General features: G+C 39.1%; 1 protein-coding gene across 12 annotated transcripts in view; it reads right to left on the bottom strand.

The window, feature by feature from the left end:
• Ehbp1 (EH domain binding protein 1) overlaps positions 1-18,173 on the bottom strand; it is a 334,331-nt gene that overhangs the window by 120,740 nt on the left and 195,418 nt on the right. For all 12 annotated transcript variants that reach the window (XM_037208953.1, XM_028876340.2, XM_028876338.2 and 9 more), the window contains one exon: positions 10,708-10,891. In XM_037208953.1, coding sequence (XP_037064848.1) covers positions 10,708-10,891 — 184 coding nt within the window. The remainder of the gene's footprint in view (positions 1-10,707; positions 10,892-18,173) is intronic.

The following is an 18,173-nucleotide window of genomic DNA, read 5'->3' as shown; positions in this document are numbered from 1 at the left end:
AAATATAGCATATTTACCTGTAATATAATGGATTACCAAAATCTGCCTCAGAGTCTTTATTTAAAAAACGGGAATCTGGATAAATGACAGTGCCACTTACTAAGAGTTGAGAAAAACCAGAGGAGAACAGCAAGTCTGGAAAGAGAAGTAAGAGTTCTATTTTGTAAAAAAAAAAAAAAAAAAAAAAAAAAAAGATGTGGTGTAGCCCAAGGTCAGGGAATAGCTGTAACTTCAAATGAGGTTGGAATAGGTCACAATACAGACAATGACAGTTAACCTCCATTGTCAGCTTGTCAGGATTTAGAATCACCTTTGCAATGCACTACAGGGCATGTCTATGAGGGTTGTTCTAGAAAGGTTTAACTGGGGCAAAGATTCACATTTCATGGGACAGGCAGCATGCCATTGGCTGGGGTCTTAGACTGAAGAACAGACAAGGGGCTGAGCATGGTGTGCATCGCTCTGCTTCCCAGCTGCTTCCTGTGAGCAGCAGCCCCCGCTTCTGCCGCCACAGCTACCCTGCTGATGACTGCACCCTCCAACTCTGAACCAGTGCAGTAAGCTGCTGTTGCTCGTACTGTGCGATAACAAGCAGAAAGGAGCAAGCAGAAAAAGACAGTATTATAGGATCAGATTCCACCACAGATGGTACCACCTATTCGGAAGGCCGTTGATGATAACTATCAAAATTAAATCATTTCATAGTTGACTCACTTTGGGGAAACATCCAGTATATATAAAATGTGTAAAGTTGTTTATCACTGCATTGTTCCTAACTACAAAAGCCTGAAACCGTTATCACCTATCCCTAAATGGCTACATAAATTACAGCCCATCTACTTACTAAGATGAACATGGAAAAAGAAGCTGTTTTCTAGGGTGACTTTTAAGTGATACGAAGGGCAAAACAGTGTCTACGGGCTGTTACAGCCTTGGGGAAAACAGGAAATCGAAGAAGCTTTTATATTTGTTCTATGTGTATAAATCCAGCAGGACAAGAAGCTAATACAAGTTGTTATTGTGAAGCTGGGACAGAAAGAGTGACGTGGAACAGGGCAGCAAGGGACATGTATCTTGCATGACCGCTCCATAGTTTCTGGATTTTTGAACTATGCTAACATATCACCCGAAACAATTCTACTAAAATTGCTTATAAAGGAAAAACAGGCATTAAATGCTGCTGCAGGGAGGGTAAGAGGACTAAAGTCAACCACTGGATTTGGCAAGACAGAGCCAATCCTCCCAGAGAGGTTTCAATGACACAGGCAGAAGAAGATCCTGCCTAGAGTTGATTCAAAGAACTAGAAATGATGAAGACAGCCAACTTTCTCGGTAAGATGCAAAGAGACGAGGGGATGGATGGAGGGACACAGTCTAGAAAGTTGATTTCTTTCTAAGCTGGGCTGCCTTGCAATGTCAAAACAACCACACCCGACGCAGAAAGCAGTGGGAGAAGAGCCTGTGAGCAGACCAGAGGTAGAGTCTGATGAACAAGTTGGACAAAAACAGGAATGAACACTTCCTTCATTGTAACGGGGTAGAAAAAAAATGTCAGCTTTCCTCAACATTCACACACACACACACACACACACACACACACACACACACACACACACACACGTACGTACGTACATCCATCCATCCTCCCCACGCTAACTTCATAATGACCGTTCACTACATATGGGTTTAATGTCAACAGTGTTAGCAGTCTCCCAAGAGCCTTCCTGACTAGGCAGGAGCTATGTCCTCCTTGATATGGCTCTCTTGCTCATTGCATCTTACTAACTTTTCAGTTATTTCCTCCTTCAAGGCCTCCTGCACCTGCTGGAGACCCTTTCCAACACTGGTCCTGCCACTCCCTATCATCTTCTAATGGGTCTAGGGCACTCGTTCATCTGCCTGATGTTCTCTTCCAGTGTATTTCATGGGTTGTTTTGTTCTATGTATTTGTAGATTCACTTTATGGTATCCCTAAGAAGCTAAAAATGCTCACTTTTAAATATAACACTGGCATATTGTGAGTACTCCATAATTTTCAGTTATAGTAAAAACCTCATAGTATTAAATTTACTGTCTTAAACATCTTTACTTTAAGCATATGGTTTAAAACATTTTTGAATGAGTAAACTCAATAGTCCAATTAACTCCAAACCAGAAATTTCTCAATCACTCTTGATTCTTATTCTCTCCTTTAGTCCTTCCAAATTATTCTTTAGTTGTGTCTATTAATAGTATTTATTCTTTCCTTCCATCTATACCACATTTTGTTTAGACACAGGGTTCCATGCATCTCAGATAGACCTTCAACTTGCTTGACAGCCATAAACTTTGATCTTTCTGTGTCTGTCTCCTGAGTGTTGGGATTACTGGCCCAAACCAGCATACCCAGTTTATTGAGGATCAAACTCAGATCTTCAAACAAGTGAGACAGGCACTCTACCAACTGAGCAAAATCCCAGCTCCCATTTTCACTCCACTGTTCTGGGATTTTTTGTGATTTCTGGCCTAAAATATTATAAAATCTCCTATCTATAGCCCTGTCTTTAGCTTCTTCACTCTATATTTATATACTGTCTTCAAAGTCCTCATTCTACTGAAATCCAATCATGTTTTTTTTTTAAATCAAAAAGAAACCAAAGATGGGCAAGGCTGAACCTGAAAATGAAATGATCGAGCCAAGGTTCCAAAGGCATGGCTCTCATAAATTTACCGTGGCCTCAGGTAACGATGTGAAACATCACAGTCGACAGCTGAAGCCGATGACAGACAAGGAAAGGAGGAGGGACAAGGCAATGGAGCTAGAAGTGTTCAGTGGGTTCTTAGAGCATTCCTGGACAGGAGTGTTGCTCAGGGTCCACTCTGCTTCTCCAGCGGGGATGGCAGAATTCACATTCACGAACTGCTTACTGTGTGACTCCGTAAGTTAACACGGGTATCCAGCAGTGTAGCCTCTCCTACAGTCAAGCTCTTTCAGTCACTCAACTGTGAACACACTGGACAATACATTGCGTTCCAACTCAAATGAAAGAGAAATCTTGAACCACTCAATTAGATGAGGTGAGTCTTTGGATTGCTTCCTTGTGATGTTTTACTATAAATTAATTCAAGCCAGGCATTACATACACATGGAATCCCAGCACCTGGAGGATAACTGGGAAGACCTCAAGTTCTAAGACATTCTGAACTATATAGTGACGCCCTGTCTCTGAATAAACAAACAAATAAAGTAAAAATAAAAAGACTTAAAAGCAAAATTTAAAGAGACTTAAAAGCAAAAACTTCTGTGACAAAAAGCAAAGCCCAGCTCTGTTTCTAAAGTAAATAAAAAAACAGCTGAAGACACACACTAATGAATTCTTACTGTAGCAGCATCTGGTGGTAGTGCTAGAAAAATAACCTCCATAATTCTATTAAAGCTATTATATCAATCTACTAATCTCTAAGAATTTGGAAGTTATATGCAGTATAAGTTATATGCAGTATATAGAAGCAATCACCTCCTGAGCTTTAAAAGCTGTGTAGGTATGAAAATGGTCCCTAACTCTGGAATTTACACTTAAATATATCTATAGTTACTGTAAAGTAATGCCACAAATTTACTCATTAAAGTCTAATATCTCTAAAACTTATATTCTCAAAGGATTATTAATTTATTCACATATATTTTCAGTTTGGTCTCATTTTCAGTAAGATCATTATTAGAGAGCTTTATCTAGCTTTATGTTTAAATTATAAAATTTTTAAAGGACAGAAAGATTCCTGGTTAAGATCTAATGAAATGATCTGGCTACAAGCAAGTTTGCAAAGAAAATGCCCACATGTCATTAATGATAATAGTGTTAATGGAGCCAACATGCAGTGTATATACTATTAATCCTCAGATTACAACTCATAATCCAGGTATTAGAGTTCCTATGTTCCACAGCAGCTTGGCCGTCTCTACAGTTAAAGAACACCCATTACTGATGAAATTGTGTCCTAACCTTCTGCCTAACAGCTGTGACTACAGAGAGTAACAGACTATGTAGTAACTGATGCTGTCCACTGGCTGCACTAACTCAAATCATACTGTCATTCTTTCTCCAAGTTTAAGCATCTCAGGCTTGTGCTTCAAGCCTTACAAGTTAGGAATCATTTTAAAAAAAAAAGCCAGGACTAAACAAGAATTAAGCTGAAATGTTAAACATAAGTCCTTTGTATAAATGACTACAAGAGTTCATACTGATTGTAAATATTTTTCTTATCAGTACATAAAATAGTAAAACTTAAAATTTTTGATTTTGTATTTCATATTCTGTTATAATTTATTCTTGATCCACAGGCTACTTAAAATGTAAATATTTCAAATAGATAAGTGTGTCTTAATTATTGTTTTGTTATTAATCTCAATATTAATTGTGCTGTAAGTGAATTTCAAGATTAATTTTGAATACTTGCTTAAGAGCCTAAGGTGAGGACACTTTGTAAATAAACTCTGTAGCTATAAAACCCAGTATTTTAGGAGGTCTAATTTACTAACTGAACCTTTACATCTTCCTGCTTGTTTTATCAAAATAGGAAGATTTGAAAATGACAGGGTCAGAGAGACGGCTCAGAGTTGGAGAGTGTGCATGATGCTGCAGGAGACCTCAGTTTGCTGGCCAGCGCCCATGCAGCATGGCTCATAGCCACCTGTCCCTCCAGTTCCAGGGAGGCCTGACCTCTCTGGCCTCCTCAGGCAACCACACTCACAGGCACATAACTATCCACTGACACAATTAAAAATAAAATAATTTAAAAAGTTATCTTCCTGGTAACTGAAGTGATTATCATGGCAAAACAACTATCTTTACACCTAGTAATGCATTTAACTTTAAAACCTACTATATGCTATTATATTAATATGGCTCTTCAGCTCAGTTTTCTTAGTGTTTCTCTCTCTCTCTCTCTCTCTCTCTCTCTCTCTCTCTCTCTCTCTCTCTCTCTCTCACACACACACACACACACACACAATCATTTTTCAGTCTTTTAACTTTTTATATACCTTTGTTTTAGATGTATAGAAGTTAGAATTTTAAAAAATCTGCATCAATAATTTTTAGTTTGGTATTCAGTTTGTACATAATGAATTAATCACCGAATTTAAAAGTGATTTTAAATTTAAAAATAAATTTAAAAATTTATTTCATTTTTCCAAATATTTCAGCTACTCATGTCATTTCTCCCCTTTGGGGAACTCTTTATTACATTTTAAAAACATCTATCTTTCATTTTCTCTTCTATGTAGAAGCTATATATTATGTTCCTATCCTCTTAATGCTGTCCTAAAATCCACAACACACTTAGCTAACTGATATCTTCTGTCTCAGTAATACATGGCCCTGAGATTGTCAGTATTGGTTAATACTGCTAATGCTCACTCACAGGTCCACACTGGCATGAGGACTGTTAGTACTGGTTAATACTGCTAATGCTCACTCACAGGTCCACACTGGCGTGAGGACTGTTAGTACTGGTTAATACTGCTAATGCTCACTCACAGGTCCACACTGGCGTGAGGACTGTTAGTACTGGTTAATACAGCTAATGCTCACTCACAGGTCCACACTGGCATGAGGAGTGTTAGTACTGGTTAATACTGCTACTGCTCACTCACAGGTCCACACTGGCATGTGGAAACTAGTCACTCAGCTGTCTCTTCTGCAAGTCAGCGGTGCTCCAGTCAAGTCACCCTGCCTTTCCTACCTTAGACTGGGGGATTTTATTCATCAGTCTGTTTCTGGATTTACTTGATTCTGACGGACATTTGCTAAGGTTCCTGAATCAAGATCCTATCATCACTCATCAGTCTGGAAGAGGTGCTGTCCCTTCACTATCAATTTTGTTCTACTCTCTGTCATCTTAAATGGTTTGGAATCGGAGGCACTAAGATGGCTCAGTGAGTACAGGTGCTTGTCATGCAAGCCTGACCCGAGGTCAGTCTCCAGAACCCACGTGAAGATGGTGAGACCTCACCACACAGAACACGCACGCACGCACGCACGCACGCACGCACGCACGCACGCACACACGCACACCAACATACACCAGGGATTTCCCCAGGAAACACCACCCTGCTTCAAAAGTTCTCAATACTTTTCCAATCTTTTTGTCAGTCTTTCCAAGTATAACTCCTATTCTCCCCTCTTCCTCTACAACATTTTAGAGCAAATCCCAGAATCCTATCATTTCAATAGTAAATAATTCATTATGTATTCCTAAAAGATAAGTAGTCTTTCCTTTTTGTCAAGCTATACATTTGTTGAATGAATCTAGCCAACTATCCTGGAGAATTTCTCATAATCCTGTTTTATGTACTTCTCTGCTCACCAATATTTCTTGTACACTGGTAGCTAGTTATTACAATTAGGGCTTGTCTAAATCCTAGTTTAGCCCTCTGGCAAGAATACTTCCAGGTGGTATTATGTACTCCCTATTATGGTCAGAAGAAAGAAAATGACAGGCTATCCAATTCTTACTGATATTAAGACTGATCACTATGGTTGCCCACTGGCAGCCTGATTCGTTGGTATGTTTTACAAAATTCAGCCCGAGAGGTTTAACAGCCATGCTAATTAGTGATAGATACATCACTTCATCAGGAACTATGAAGCAGTAAGTTTTCTAATGAAATATTTTTTCTTTATTTCATAGAATTCTTATACTGAAAAAACTTTCCTTTGTGAACTACTTAATTATCTTGAAATATAGTTAACAAAGGGAAGCCAGGATAAGTAGCTTAGTATTTTCCTTTATTTATTAATACAGTGAATGAGCTAAGGTCTTATTAACTACCAAAGAAATTTTTATAGTACCATTAACTCATGAATTTGAATATATCTGATATTTTTAAATCCTTTCAGATACTTACTTTTTCTGCAAATATTCTTCCCTGTCTTCAGAATTTAATGTTAAATGCTATTAAGTTTTTTCTTTATAGTAATATGCATGCCTTTAAAAGTCAAATATTATTTAGTATGTCTAGATTGAAATCTCACCTCTACTCACTGCCTCAATATACACTAATCTAAAGCCTAAAGTTTTTCTCCAGAGACAATATAAATCCTATGTCTTTGATAAACTATCAAACCTAACCTAACCTGTCCTCATATCTATAATGCCTATAAAAAGGATGTAAGTCTTGACTCTTATCTTTATTTTTTAATTTTTCCTTCTAAAATTTCAATCTCCCTTTCCACCTTGAATTCTAAAGAAAGTCTTTCGAGTTTAACTTCTACCTCATCGATGTGCTGCAATATAAAGGTGTTTATCACCATGTGTATCATCATGGTGGGAGATCTAGGCCCTCACAATGCTCAGCGACTGTTGACCACAAGCTACAGCCTTATCGCCTCTTCTGCTACATTATCAAATGTTCATAACTTAAGGGCTGTTTCTTTACCTCTAAGAACGCCTTCCTAGTCTTAAATAGTTATATTTTTCTCAAATTTTAAAATCTAATGTACAGAAAGGTTACTATATAATAAATGCCTTGCTATTCTTTATCTAGAGCCAACCAAAATGAATATTTTAACTCAGATCATTACTTCTTGTGATGACTGCCTCTTTCACTTATTAATGGTCAACCAAATCAGTCTAAAAAGAATTAAATATTTGTTTTAATTTTTCTCTTGTTTCTATAATGTTTATGTCATATGTTCCCAACTGAGCACTACTTCTGTTGGCAGAAACACTTTAGGGGTGTTATTGCTGATAACTGGGCAAGAATCTTGTTCTTTGATGGCAAAGATTGGTCCCCATTTTTAAACTTTTCCCTGTGAAGTCGAAGTAATCACTCATTTTAGGTCCTTGCAAGACAGTAGAACGAACATTTCTTTAAGAATGAAGTATGTACTACCAAATGTTATGAACGCCAACTCTTTAGTTTGTCCACCTGTCAAGTTTGTCCTTTTATGACCTTTAAAGTTTTCCACACCTTAAACTGTGTAGGCTAGTTTCCTCTTTTGACTCACCCGAGGTTGGGACCTGCTGTGCACTCTGTAATGGATCTTTCGTTTGGTGTGTTTGTTACATTACAGGGTAATTTGTCAATGGTGGGAGTTGAAAAGGGCTATGCCATTGTTGGGGGAACTGCACGCAAATGCTGCAGATACAGTCTCTTCCTCATGTAATAAATAAGCGAATCGCTGATGCTTTTGTATTTATCACCAATAGTGCACCCTAAAGTTGTTCTGGCACACAGAATTAGTGCCATTTGTCGTTTCTTGTTAACTGCTTAAATATGCCAAATTTGTCATTAATGTTTTACCTTATTCATATGCTTTTCCTGTATGGGGAATTTTTGCATATAAAGGGAAAACAGTAATTCAATCTTCACTAGCTAGAAGTATCTTAATTTGGTTACTTTAGTTGAACTAAAAGAGTAACTTTTCAAATATCACAATTTACACATTGTATTTCTCATGGGGCTTTAAAAAATTAACACTTTTATCTTTTCATTGGCCTCAGTGAGAAAATTCTCAGTGATGTTCTTGATGCTAGGCTGCTGGCACTTTGAGCTTGCAAGGTTGTATTAGCACTGAGGCACAATTATCAGATGTTTTTTTCTGGAGTTAGACATGATGGCATCTGCCTATAACCCAGCAATCAGGAGCCTGAAGCAGGAGGATCATGAGTTCAAAGCCAGCCTGAGCTATACTATTGAGACCCTATGCAAAAATTTAATGTGATCAAACAAAAACCAGATATGGCCTACCCGTGCTCCAGGACTAGAAGGTAGGTAGGTTAAACAGGGTAGCTGGAGTGTAAGATTACAAGAGGCGATCAATCACACATAGTGATGCAGAGGGCAAGTCCACACATGCAGTACTCTACCAGGAAGTCTCTAAGTTTTGTGCCCTAGGCATCTCTTGTCTTGCCCTCCTCTGAGCCACACAGTATGCACGTCCAAATATATGTTAAAATTGATATTCTTATGTGCTAATGAGGTTTGGGGGTAATCTCTCAATTTTCTCATTAATACAGCTATGCTCTGAAAATTAATAGATCTTTCAACTTCAATACCTGTGGTTTATCTTACTTGTGTTAAGAGGCTCTCATGTAGCTCGGGCTGGCCTCAAACTCACTAGTGTCTAAGAATGATGTGGATTTCCTGATCCTCTACCTTTGCCTCCTAAGTGACAAAATCACAGACACACACCTCCACACAGGCCTTTTTAGATTTATTTTGTGTGTGTGTGACTTAATGTACTGTTCTATGTTCTAGCCTCTCTCTCCTCTCTCTCTCTCTCTCTCTCTCTCTCTCTCTCTCTCTCTCTCTCTCTCTCTCTCTCTCACTGTATGTATGTACACGTGTGTCCACGCCTAAGGCAAATCCAAGGCAAAAGAACAACGGCACATACGCACAGCCCATGCATGAGTGGTATTGAAGAAAAGGCGTTCAAGTAAGCTTAATGGCCACATGCCTTAAATGCTTATGGTCCCGTACACCCAGTTAATGAAAACTCTCGTCTCTACTGGCACCTTGCCTATTATCTCTGGGATGACATCTATCTTGTTTTTAACATAACAATCTATGATAATTAGTTAATACAATAACAATATATATACCCATGGCCAAAAGTTATTTATCTGGAAAAATTTGCCCAAACTAAATTTTTCAACCTTATACATGAAAGGTAGCATATTATTTCTAATCAAACTGTTTTATATATTGCTCCAATAGTTTTACATTTCCAGGTAGTTAATGTACATAAAATTTCACCAAGAGTGACAGTAAACTCCAAATTCTAGCATCAGTAAAAGCAACAGTATTGAAGTTCTTCATCAAAGCATCGCTTTGCAATGAAGCACTATCCACAGTACATTTGACGGGTGATTTCTTCTCCTCCCTTTAGAGTAGTGCAGGCTACCAGTGTGACGCTGCTTTCAAGATTCCTTCTTTCAAGACCCAATTCTAGTTTCAGATTAGCTCCGTGGACGAGTACATGAAGTGCCACAGATTCAGTCACAAGATCATTAACAAACAAGCAAAAGAGGTACACAATGCATAAAGCAATCCTATCAGCCTACAGACACATACTCAGTAAAGTATAACAAATTTACCTGAATCATATTCATATATTTATTTATTGTTTATATGTGTACACATGTGAGCTGGCTCATGTAGGGTGATATATGTGTGCACAGGTGATATATGAATATACAGGTGTGTATTCACAGACACATGGATATATGAAAGCCAGCAAACAACCTTGGGTGTAGCCTTCAGGTGCCATACACTTTTTTCTTCTTCTTATGAGAGGGTCGTATTATATACTCCAGGCTGGCTGTGAACTCAGAGATCCACTTGCCAATGCCTCCAGAGTGCTGGGGTCAAAGGTGTGTGCCATGCTAGGCTAATCTTGTTATTTTGTTTTTTGTTGTTTTTAAGACAGAGTGTCACCCATTCAGCTAGGCTGGCTGGCCAGCAAAGCCCAGGATACACCTTGTGTCTCACCCACAGCGATGAGATTACAACCGTGCCACCACACCCAGCCTGGGTACAAACCCAAGGTCTCACTCTTGCACAGCCGCATTTTACCAAGTGAGCGTCTCTCAGACCCAAGCTGTACTTTTCAGTCACCAAAGTGACCTTCAGAAAATCATTTACCAATGGCTTCCATGAACTGGAATCAAACTGTATGGAGGAGTAAGCATCCACTCACTTCATTCAGTATCAAATCTCACCTTAGGGGAAGTAGAGAGATCTCTCCCTGGAGAAGCCACTGTGTTCTCATTTGCCCCGGCCTTTGGAGTGAGCGTGGGCGGAGCGGGGGCCTTCCGTTTCACTCTCCTTTCCGTTTCCCCCTCCGGAACTGGAGGGACCAAATTATTTGGAGAAGTTGGCTTAGGCTCATAAAAAGGATTTGATCTAAATGAAAGAAAAATTATCATTAAATGTCTCTCAAAAACAGTTTATGTCCACCTAAAGTAATAAGTTCTGAAAACTGCTTTCTCAAATAAACCCAAATCAGTGAAACATAAAATTCTGAAACAATGACTTTTATCTTCTAGCCCATTTCTATCCAGATTTAGAAAACTTTTCTTAAAACAAAACAAACAAACAAACAAAAAAACAAGAAAACCATACAGGGCTCAATTCAAGATGGCGATGGGGGCAGCCACCAGCACTCTGAGGACCTCAGAAATTCCAGAAAAAGATGGCGACTGCAGAGGATGGGGGAGCACGTCATTGCCGAGTGAGGGCTGCTGCTCAGGCATGATGGCCATGCCTGATGAGCTGGTGGGGCGGCCAGCTCTGAGGGCTGGAGCTGTGCACCGCCTGGGGCCTTGCAGATCCAGCCCCCAGACTCAATGCCCTGCTGTAAGGTCACCCTGATCACCCTGACTCTAGACCATGCTCCAATGAGTAGATGGGCAACACAAATTGGACTTAGTGTATTTTTTTTTTTTTTTTTTTGCTGGGAGGGCACAGGGTAAGAGTGTGGACCTGGCAAGAAAATGTGATCAGGGTGTACTGTATGAAACTCCCAAATAATCAATAAAAATATTATGCTAGGAAAAGAAAAGTACTAAAAGACAAGACCATGTGCAGTTTAAACTACTCTGTGTAGGACCTCAGGAAAATCATGTTTAAAGATGGGGAGTGTTTCTATTTTTGACATCCCCTAAAAGTAAATAGAATAGAAATGTTGGTCTTCTTATTATTATTTTATTTTATTTTTATGCTGTATTCTCACACTGCATTTTATAGTAGCTGCACTAGCCTACGATCCCTCAACAGTGAATGCCAGTTCTTCTTTCGGCATCCTTATCACAATTTTTAAGGACTCTCTTTAATGGTTTCCTGTCTGGACTGTTTTTTGTTTGTTTGTTTGTTTGTTTTTTAATTGGAGAGGGATTGGAGGGAGAGGTTGTCACAGAAGGTTCAAATTTTTGGAATGTGGTAAAGTGCATTATTCCATTGCTTTTTGTGATATGATTTTTAAATATAGGTGCTTTGGGCCTGAATGTTCCTTCTTGGGAAAAGGTTTTATTGTATCCCATCGATATGATAAGCTGTTTCCATTTTCATGATTCTAGGAGCACTTTAAACTTTTTTTTCCAGTGATCAAGTCACTATTCACTAGTCTATCGTTCAGTTTCTGTGAATCTGTGTGTTTTCTGTTCTCTCCCGTCCTGTTGGATTCCAGCTTTACTCTGTCCAGTGTCCTCTACAGAGCTGGCTTAGGAGTCACAAACAGCTCTAACCTACTTTTGCCATGGAAAGTTTCCCTTCTCCTTCAGTGATGACAGAGTGGCAAGTCCAAGTATGGATTGAAAGATGGGACTCTAGAACTTGAAATGCACCCTTCCATGTCTTTTGGATTTTAGAGCTCCTATTGAAAACCTCAGTGGTTGATACTCCACAGTGGCCACTGGGCTACTGTGCAATCCAACTCTTCTCCATCATGCATCTTGCTCCACTCCTTCCAAAACCAGGTCTGACAACCTAGACGGTTGAGACTGAGACATGTGGTAAGTCGAAACTGAAGAAGACAGAAATGCAAGGGAAAAACCTCTACTCTCAGAAGAAATGACTGAACAGCAGAGGCAAGCTGGTGAATCTTAATGAGGCAAGCTCCACCAGTGTCCACTACACATCTCCCAGCATTGCCTTCTGACATGACTTCTTTAAGAGTTAAATTTGTATCTTAGTTACTTTTCTATTGCTGTGAAGGGACTCCATGACCAAGGCAATTACAAAAGAAATCATTGAATTGGGGGCTTGCTTGCAGTTTCAGAGGCTGAGTCCATGACCATCATGGCAAGGAGGGCAACAGACAGGGAGGCATGGTACTAGAGCAGGAGATGAGAGCCTGGGCCTGACATGGGCTTTTAAATCCTCAAAGCTCATTGCCAGTGACACATCTCCTCCAACAAAGCTACACCTCTTAATCCTTCCCAAACAGTTCTACCAACTAGGGACTACAGGGGCCATTTTCGTTCAAACCACCTCAACTCTGTAGGATACAAAGGTTGGACCAGTTTTAAAGGACTGTATGTCAGAACTGCTGACAACGGAGGCCAGGTTTCATCTCCCACCTGCCTTCTGGTGACCAGGGAAGAGAAAGAATGCATGCTGAAGGAAGATGCTGGTGGGATATATGCTGAAATCTACAGTGAAACTCAAGACGATCCAAGGTTCCTGCAGCTGGTGAAACGCAGTTTAGTCAGAGTGCCATTTTTTGTTGTTGTTGTTCAAATGATTTTAATTATTGGAATGCACAAGTTTTAAAAACTGGAAAAAGGGCAAGAAAACCAGCTGTGATTCTGGTGACCTGCCTTATAAGTCACTTTCCCCTCCCAGTCCCTTTTTTTCTTTAATCCACTCTTGGTATTCTGGGGTATTTCATGTTTTGAATATAACAGATGAAGATTGATTTGATGAGGTAACTAAAGGTGATCCTACTTGGGGAAGGCACCAAGTCATGGTCTCTGGCCTCATCAGTGGAGTACAGTGGTTGTTTTATACACCTGCTCACCTCATGAGTGGGGATTCATGGGGTCTTGTGGGAGTGTGTGCTGAGCTGGGGGTGCAGGTGGACTGCTGTGCAAGTGCTCCAGGTGTGGAGGAACTGTGCATCCTCTTGCTTCCCGTCAGCGTAGGCAAGAGGGTGGAAGGAGTGACCACTCGGGTGGGGAGGGGTAACCCCACTCTGGGGCAGTGGACCTGTAAGGTAGGACTGGGAGTTCCTGAGGCCTGTCACCTGCAACTTTTAAAAACTGGAAAGAGGAAGAAAGCCCGCTGGTACTCAAACGGGCCTGCTCTTTATGTCATTAGCTCCCTCCCCATTTCCTTTCACTTAACTGTTTTTAAATATTTCATGCTTAGAATGTAAGAGGATTCAGACAGTGTCTTTTATGGTGCTGTTTCTGGCATCCTGTGTGCAATGGCATCTCTTTTCCTAGATTTAGGGAATTTCCTTGTATGATTTTACTGAAACTACATTTGATACCTTCAGTGTGAAATTCTCCCTCTGCCCACCATTCACAAAATTGGTCTTTTTGTATGGCTTCAAAGATCTTGTATGTTCTACTAAAACAGTTTATTAAACTTGTCATTGAGCATAGGGTGGCAGAAGAGTTTGTCTATTTTGGCATTCTCTGTATCACTGAACAAAAACGAATTTTTACCTTTGTAATGCACACCTGAGTAATAGGTTAGTTATACCATTAACTTACTGTCTACTGAAAAATATTATAAGTAGAAAAATACAAACATGAATTTAAATGAAATTATTATATTTATTGTTTAGGACTATAGAAAGATGACCAATGTTGGTTAGCTCCAAGAAGGTTTAACCAAAATATACTGAAAATACAAAGTAAGGGTATAATAATATCTGTAGTCTTTTTCTTTTGCAAAAGTTTCACTGGAAAAAATTTTAATTAAAATGGACATGTATCTGAATAAACTCAGTTCAGGGATGCCTTGAAAAAAATGACACACATCATACCAGAAATGACTGGATATGATCTTTAAAAGGAACGTCATAAATGGCCAAAGCCTTATCAGCTTCCATTTTGCCACATAAACTGGAACAGCACACAGACACCTGAGAAACCTGGGCAGTCCCTTCGTGTATGGACACAGCTTAACAAGCCGCGAAGGCACACCTCTCCTGGTGACAACGGATGTGCTGAGCACTGCAGGTTATCTCACACATCAAAGGACTTGGTACTGTTGATGGCGACCTATACAATTTTAGGTCACAAGATACAGGAAGAACATGGTAATGGAGGATGAGTCACAGAAGCTTTTACTTGGTAAAAGGTCATTCGTTCATTACTGAAGTTAGGACAAAATATGGAAGGTCTGTGCCACTGGTATTATACCTACACACTTCTGGAGAGAAAAGACAAGAAATAAATACCACCTAAGTTCTTCTGGGAGCTATATACTAGTGGAAATGCAATCTTTAGAATGTCTGTGCATATTTTTTAAAAGAGGGCTTTTTTTATGGATTCCCACTCCTAACCCCAGGCGATTGAGCAATTTAGAACACCTTTAAAAGGCTGGCTTTGGTTAAAAGGAAACACCTAGTATTCTGACTTCAGTTTTTACAAAGGCATTTAAAATGTTTAAGTAAACACTGCTGTCTCCTTAATTTGTTAATAGGAGACAGCAGGGTGTGTATGTATATGTTGTGTAATATCCATGCATCTGGGAATGACTGAATACTTGTACTTAAAGTTTGCATTTATACTCAAGTACTCTAGGTGTGTGGCTATTACTCAGCACCTACACCACCCATGAGAAACTTCATTTTGATCACACATTAGCTGTTCAAAGAAAACAAGCATAATAATTTGAGCCAATTTTTTGACCTGGGTTTGGAATAAGATTGTTTTTATGTTGTAACTCTGAGTACTTGAGGATGTGAGTTTTCTCAAAATGTAGCCAAGGGTCATAAAGCACATGTGAGAATCTTTCTCAGTTCTGTGTGCATATGTATACCTGTGCATAGGTGTACATGTGTTTACCTGTGTGTACATGTGTGTGTACCAATGTGTGCAAGTGTGTATATACCTGTGTGTTCATGTGTGTACATTTATAAACATGCAAGCCTGTGTGTGTCTATAGATCTCTCTGTGTGTATGTGTGTGTCTGTGTAAAAGGGAAAATGGTTTAGAAACACAGTTCCAGAGCAATATAAAAAGAATCAAATTCCTCATTCTATCAAACAAAAGCCCCAAAATATTTAAAGGTGGTCATTACAGTTCCCTTAAATAATCTTTTTCCTAAGTCCCTACACTTCCAATTACTGCTAGCTTGATGTGGTTTCTAGACACTTATTCTGTTGCTCCTTGCTAGCAACTAAAATAATGCCTATTGGAAAATGCAGCTCTGGGAAGCACACAGTTTTGATGAGGAGAGCTGACCACCCCACAGTAGAAAGGTTACATTACTCCCATACACAAATCAAATTTCCAAATTTTGATTTATCAAATGAGGTTTTTGTTTTGATCATAGTCAATTCAACTTACCTCTTATTTTAAAGATTTTTTCCTATTAAACTACATTTTTAAGAAATAATACTTTTTTCCCAATATTTTAATGTTAACAACTAACGTTCATTTTCCAAATAAAGCAGAGACTCAGTTCAAGTAAACATACCATTATTGTTTATATTATTTATGATTAAATATTTTACAGATCTCCTCTGTTCTCTACCAATGATTTACATTAGAGATACCTCAAGCCCAAGAATTCTAGGCAAGGAATGACTCATTGCCCTATTTCTTATAATAATCTTTGAAAATCTTGTTCCTATTAAAACAAAGTTAAGTGCTGATAATATACAATGAATGGTCCAAACCTGAGTACAATTAAGTCTTCGTGCAAGTGTGAAAACTGATTGCCACAGTAAGAAAACGGCATTCTATTCTCGCCAGTTACCTTTCCAAAAGACTCCTCTTTGTCTCTCCTGCCTTAGCTCTGACCCAAACATGACTTAGTCCCTCTCTCTCACTGAAATTTGCACTCCCAGAATGTTTAAAGAATGCTCTTCTATAATAAGACATTTCCTGGTTTAGCTTCTTTCAATCAGGATGATGATATGTTAATTCAGCCGTGCAGTAACATATCAATAATATCTTACTCTTTATTCATAGGTAGAATTCCGTTACATAGACTATGGCTTACACATTTGCTGACTGATAGACATTTCATTCCCCCAACTTTTGTTATTAGAATAATTAAACCTTTGCAATATTCTTCTAAGTCTTTCTATATAAATTTCCATTCATTTCTTCTAGAGGTGAATACCCAAAAATGGAATGGTTGAATTGAAAGATTAATGTGATTAATGTTTTTAGAGATCAGTAAAGTGTATCTAAGATGATTGAACTACTTAAAACTCAGAGTTCTATGTAAGCTAATGACTCCACAGCCTTAAAAATACTTGATACAGTCAGTCTTCTAAGTTTTAGCCACTCAAGTGAGTGTGTGTTGGTATTATATTGTGGTTTTAATTTGCATGTCCTTGAAGACCAGAGAAGCTGACTTTCTTTCCAGTTACCACTAGTTACCTTAATTCGTGTGAAGTGCTCAAACTGCACCCCTTTTCTGATTCAGTTTGCTGCAATATTTATCTGTTGCTTGCCTTTTTATTTTTGGATTTTTTTTTTCTTTTTTTGGTTTTTCGAGACAGGGTTTCTCTGTGTAGCTTTGCGCCTTTCCTGGAGCTCACTTGGTAGCCCAGGCTGGCCTCGAACTCACAGAGATCCGCCTGGCTCTGCCTCCCGAGTGCTGCGATTAAAGGTGTGCGCCACCACGGCCCGGCTATTTTTGGATTTTTTTAAAGGTTTAATTTTGATGAAATCCAAATTATTCTTCTTCCTTTTTCCCTCCCTCCCTCCCTCCCTTCCTTTCTTCCTTCCTTCCCTTCTTTTTTTAATTCTATTTAAAAGAGATCTTTGCATAGCCCAGGGTCACTAAGATTGACTTCCAGCTTTTCTAAAGAAACTTTAATGTTTTAGCTCTTCCTTTTATGTTTATATGTTACATTTTTGGTTACATTTTGCATATGGTGGGAAGTACAGTTTACAGTTACTTTTGTTAAGGGATGGCCATGTAATTATTGGTGCACTATTTCTTGAAAAGATTATTTTCTAATTAATGGTCATTGCTAAGTTTTCCACAAATCATCTGCAGTACATACATGGATTTATTTATAGATTCCCTTCCATCTCCTGAATAGTTTATCTTTAAGACAATACTATAGTGCTTTGGTAAGTTGCTGTGGGATGTTCTGTATGTCCTGTGGGAGCCCGTTCTTGGGTTCCTCGTGGCTTTACCCAGCAGGTCCTCATAGAGGATGATTAGGACCACGGGCCTGAGTGCAGGTGTCTGAGATGGTCTGCACTTGGCTGTGCTGGGGGATGGTCTGTATGGCAAATGTGTTGCTCTGATTGGTCAATAAATAAAACCTGATTGACTGTGGCTAGGCAGGAAGTATAGGCGGGACTAACAGGAGAAATAAAAGAACAGGAAGGCAGAAGGGGACACTGCCTTGGAGCCGCAGCCAGTACAAGGAAGATGTAAAGTACCGGTAAGCCACAAGCCATGTGGCAAGGTATAGATTTGTAGAAATGGATTAATTTAAGATATAAAAACAGTAAGAAGCCTGCCACGGCCATACAGTTTG

The sequence above is a fragment of the Peromyscus leucopus genome, chromosome 10 (assembly GCF_004664715.2).
Source record: "Peromyscus leucopus breed LL Stock chromosome 10, UCI_PerLeu_2.1, whole genome shotgun sequence".
Taxonomy (NCBI): Eukaryota; Metazoa; Chordata; class Mammalia; order Rodentia; family Cricetidae; genus Peromyscus; species Peromyscus leucopus.
The sequence above is the reverse complement of the archived record's forward strand: the minus strand, read 5'-3'. Positions and strand labels throughout refer to the sequence as shown.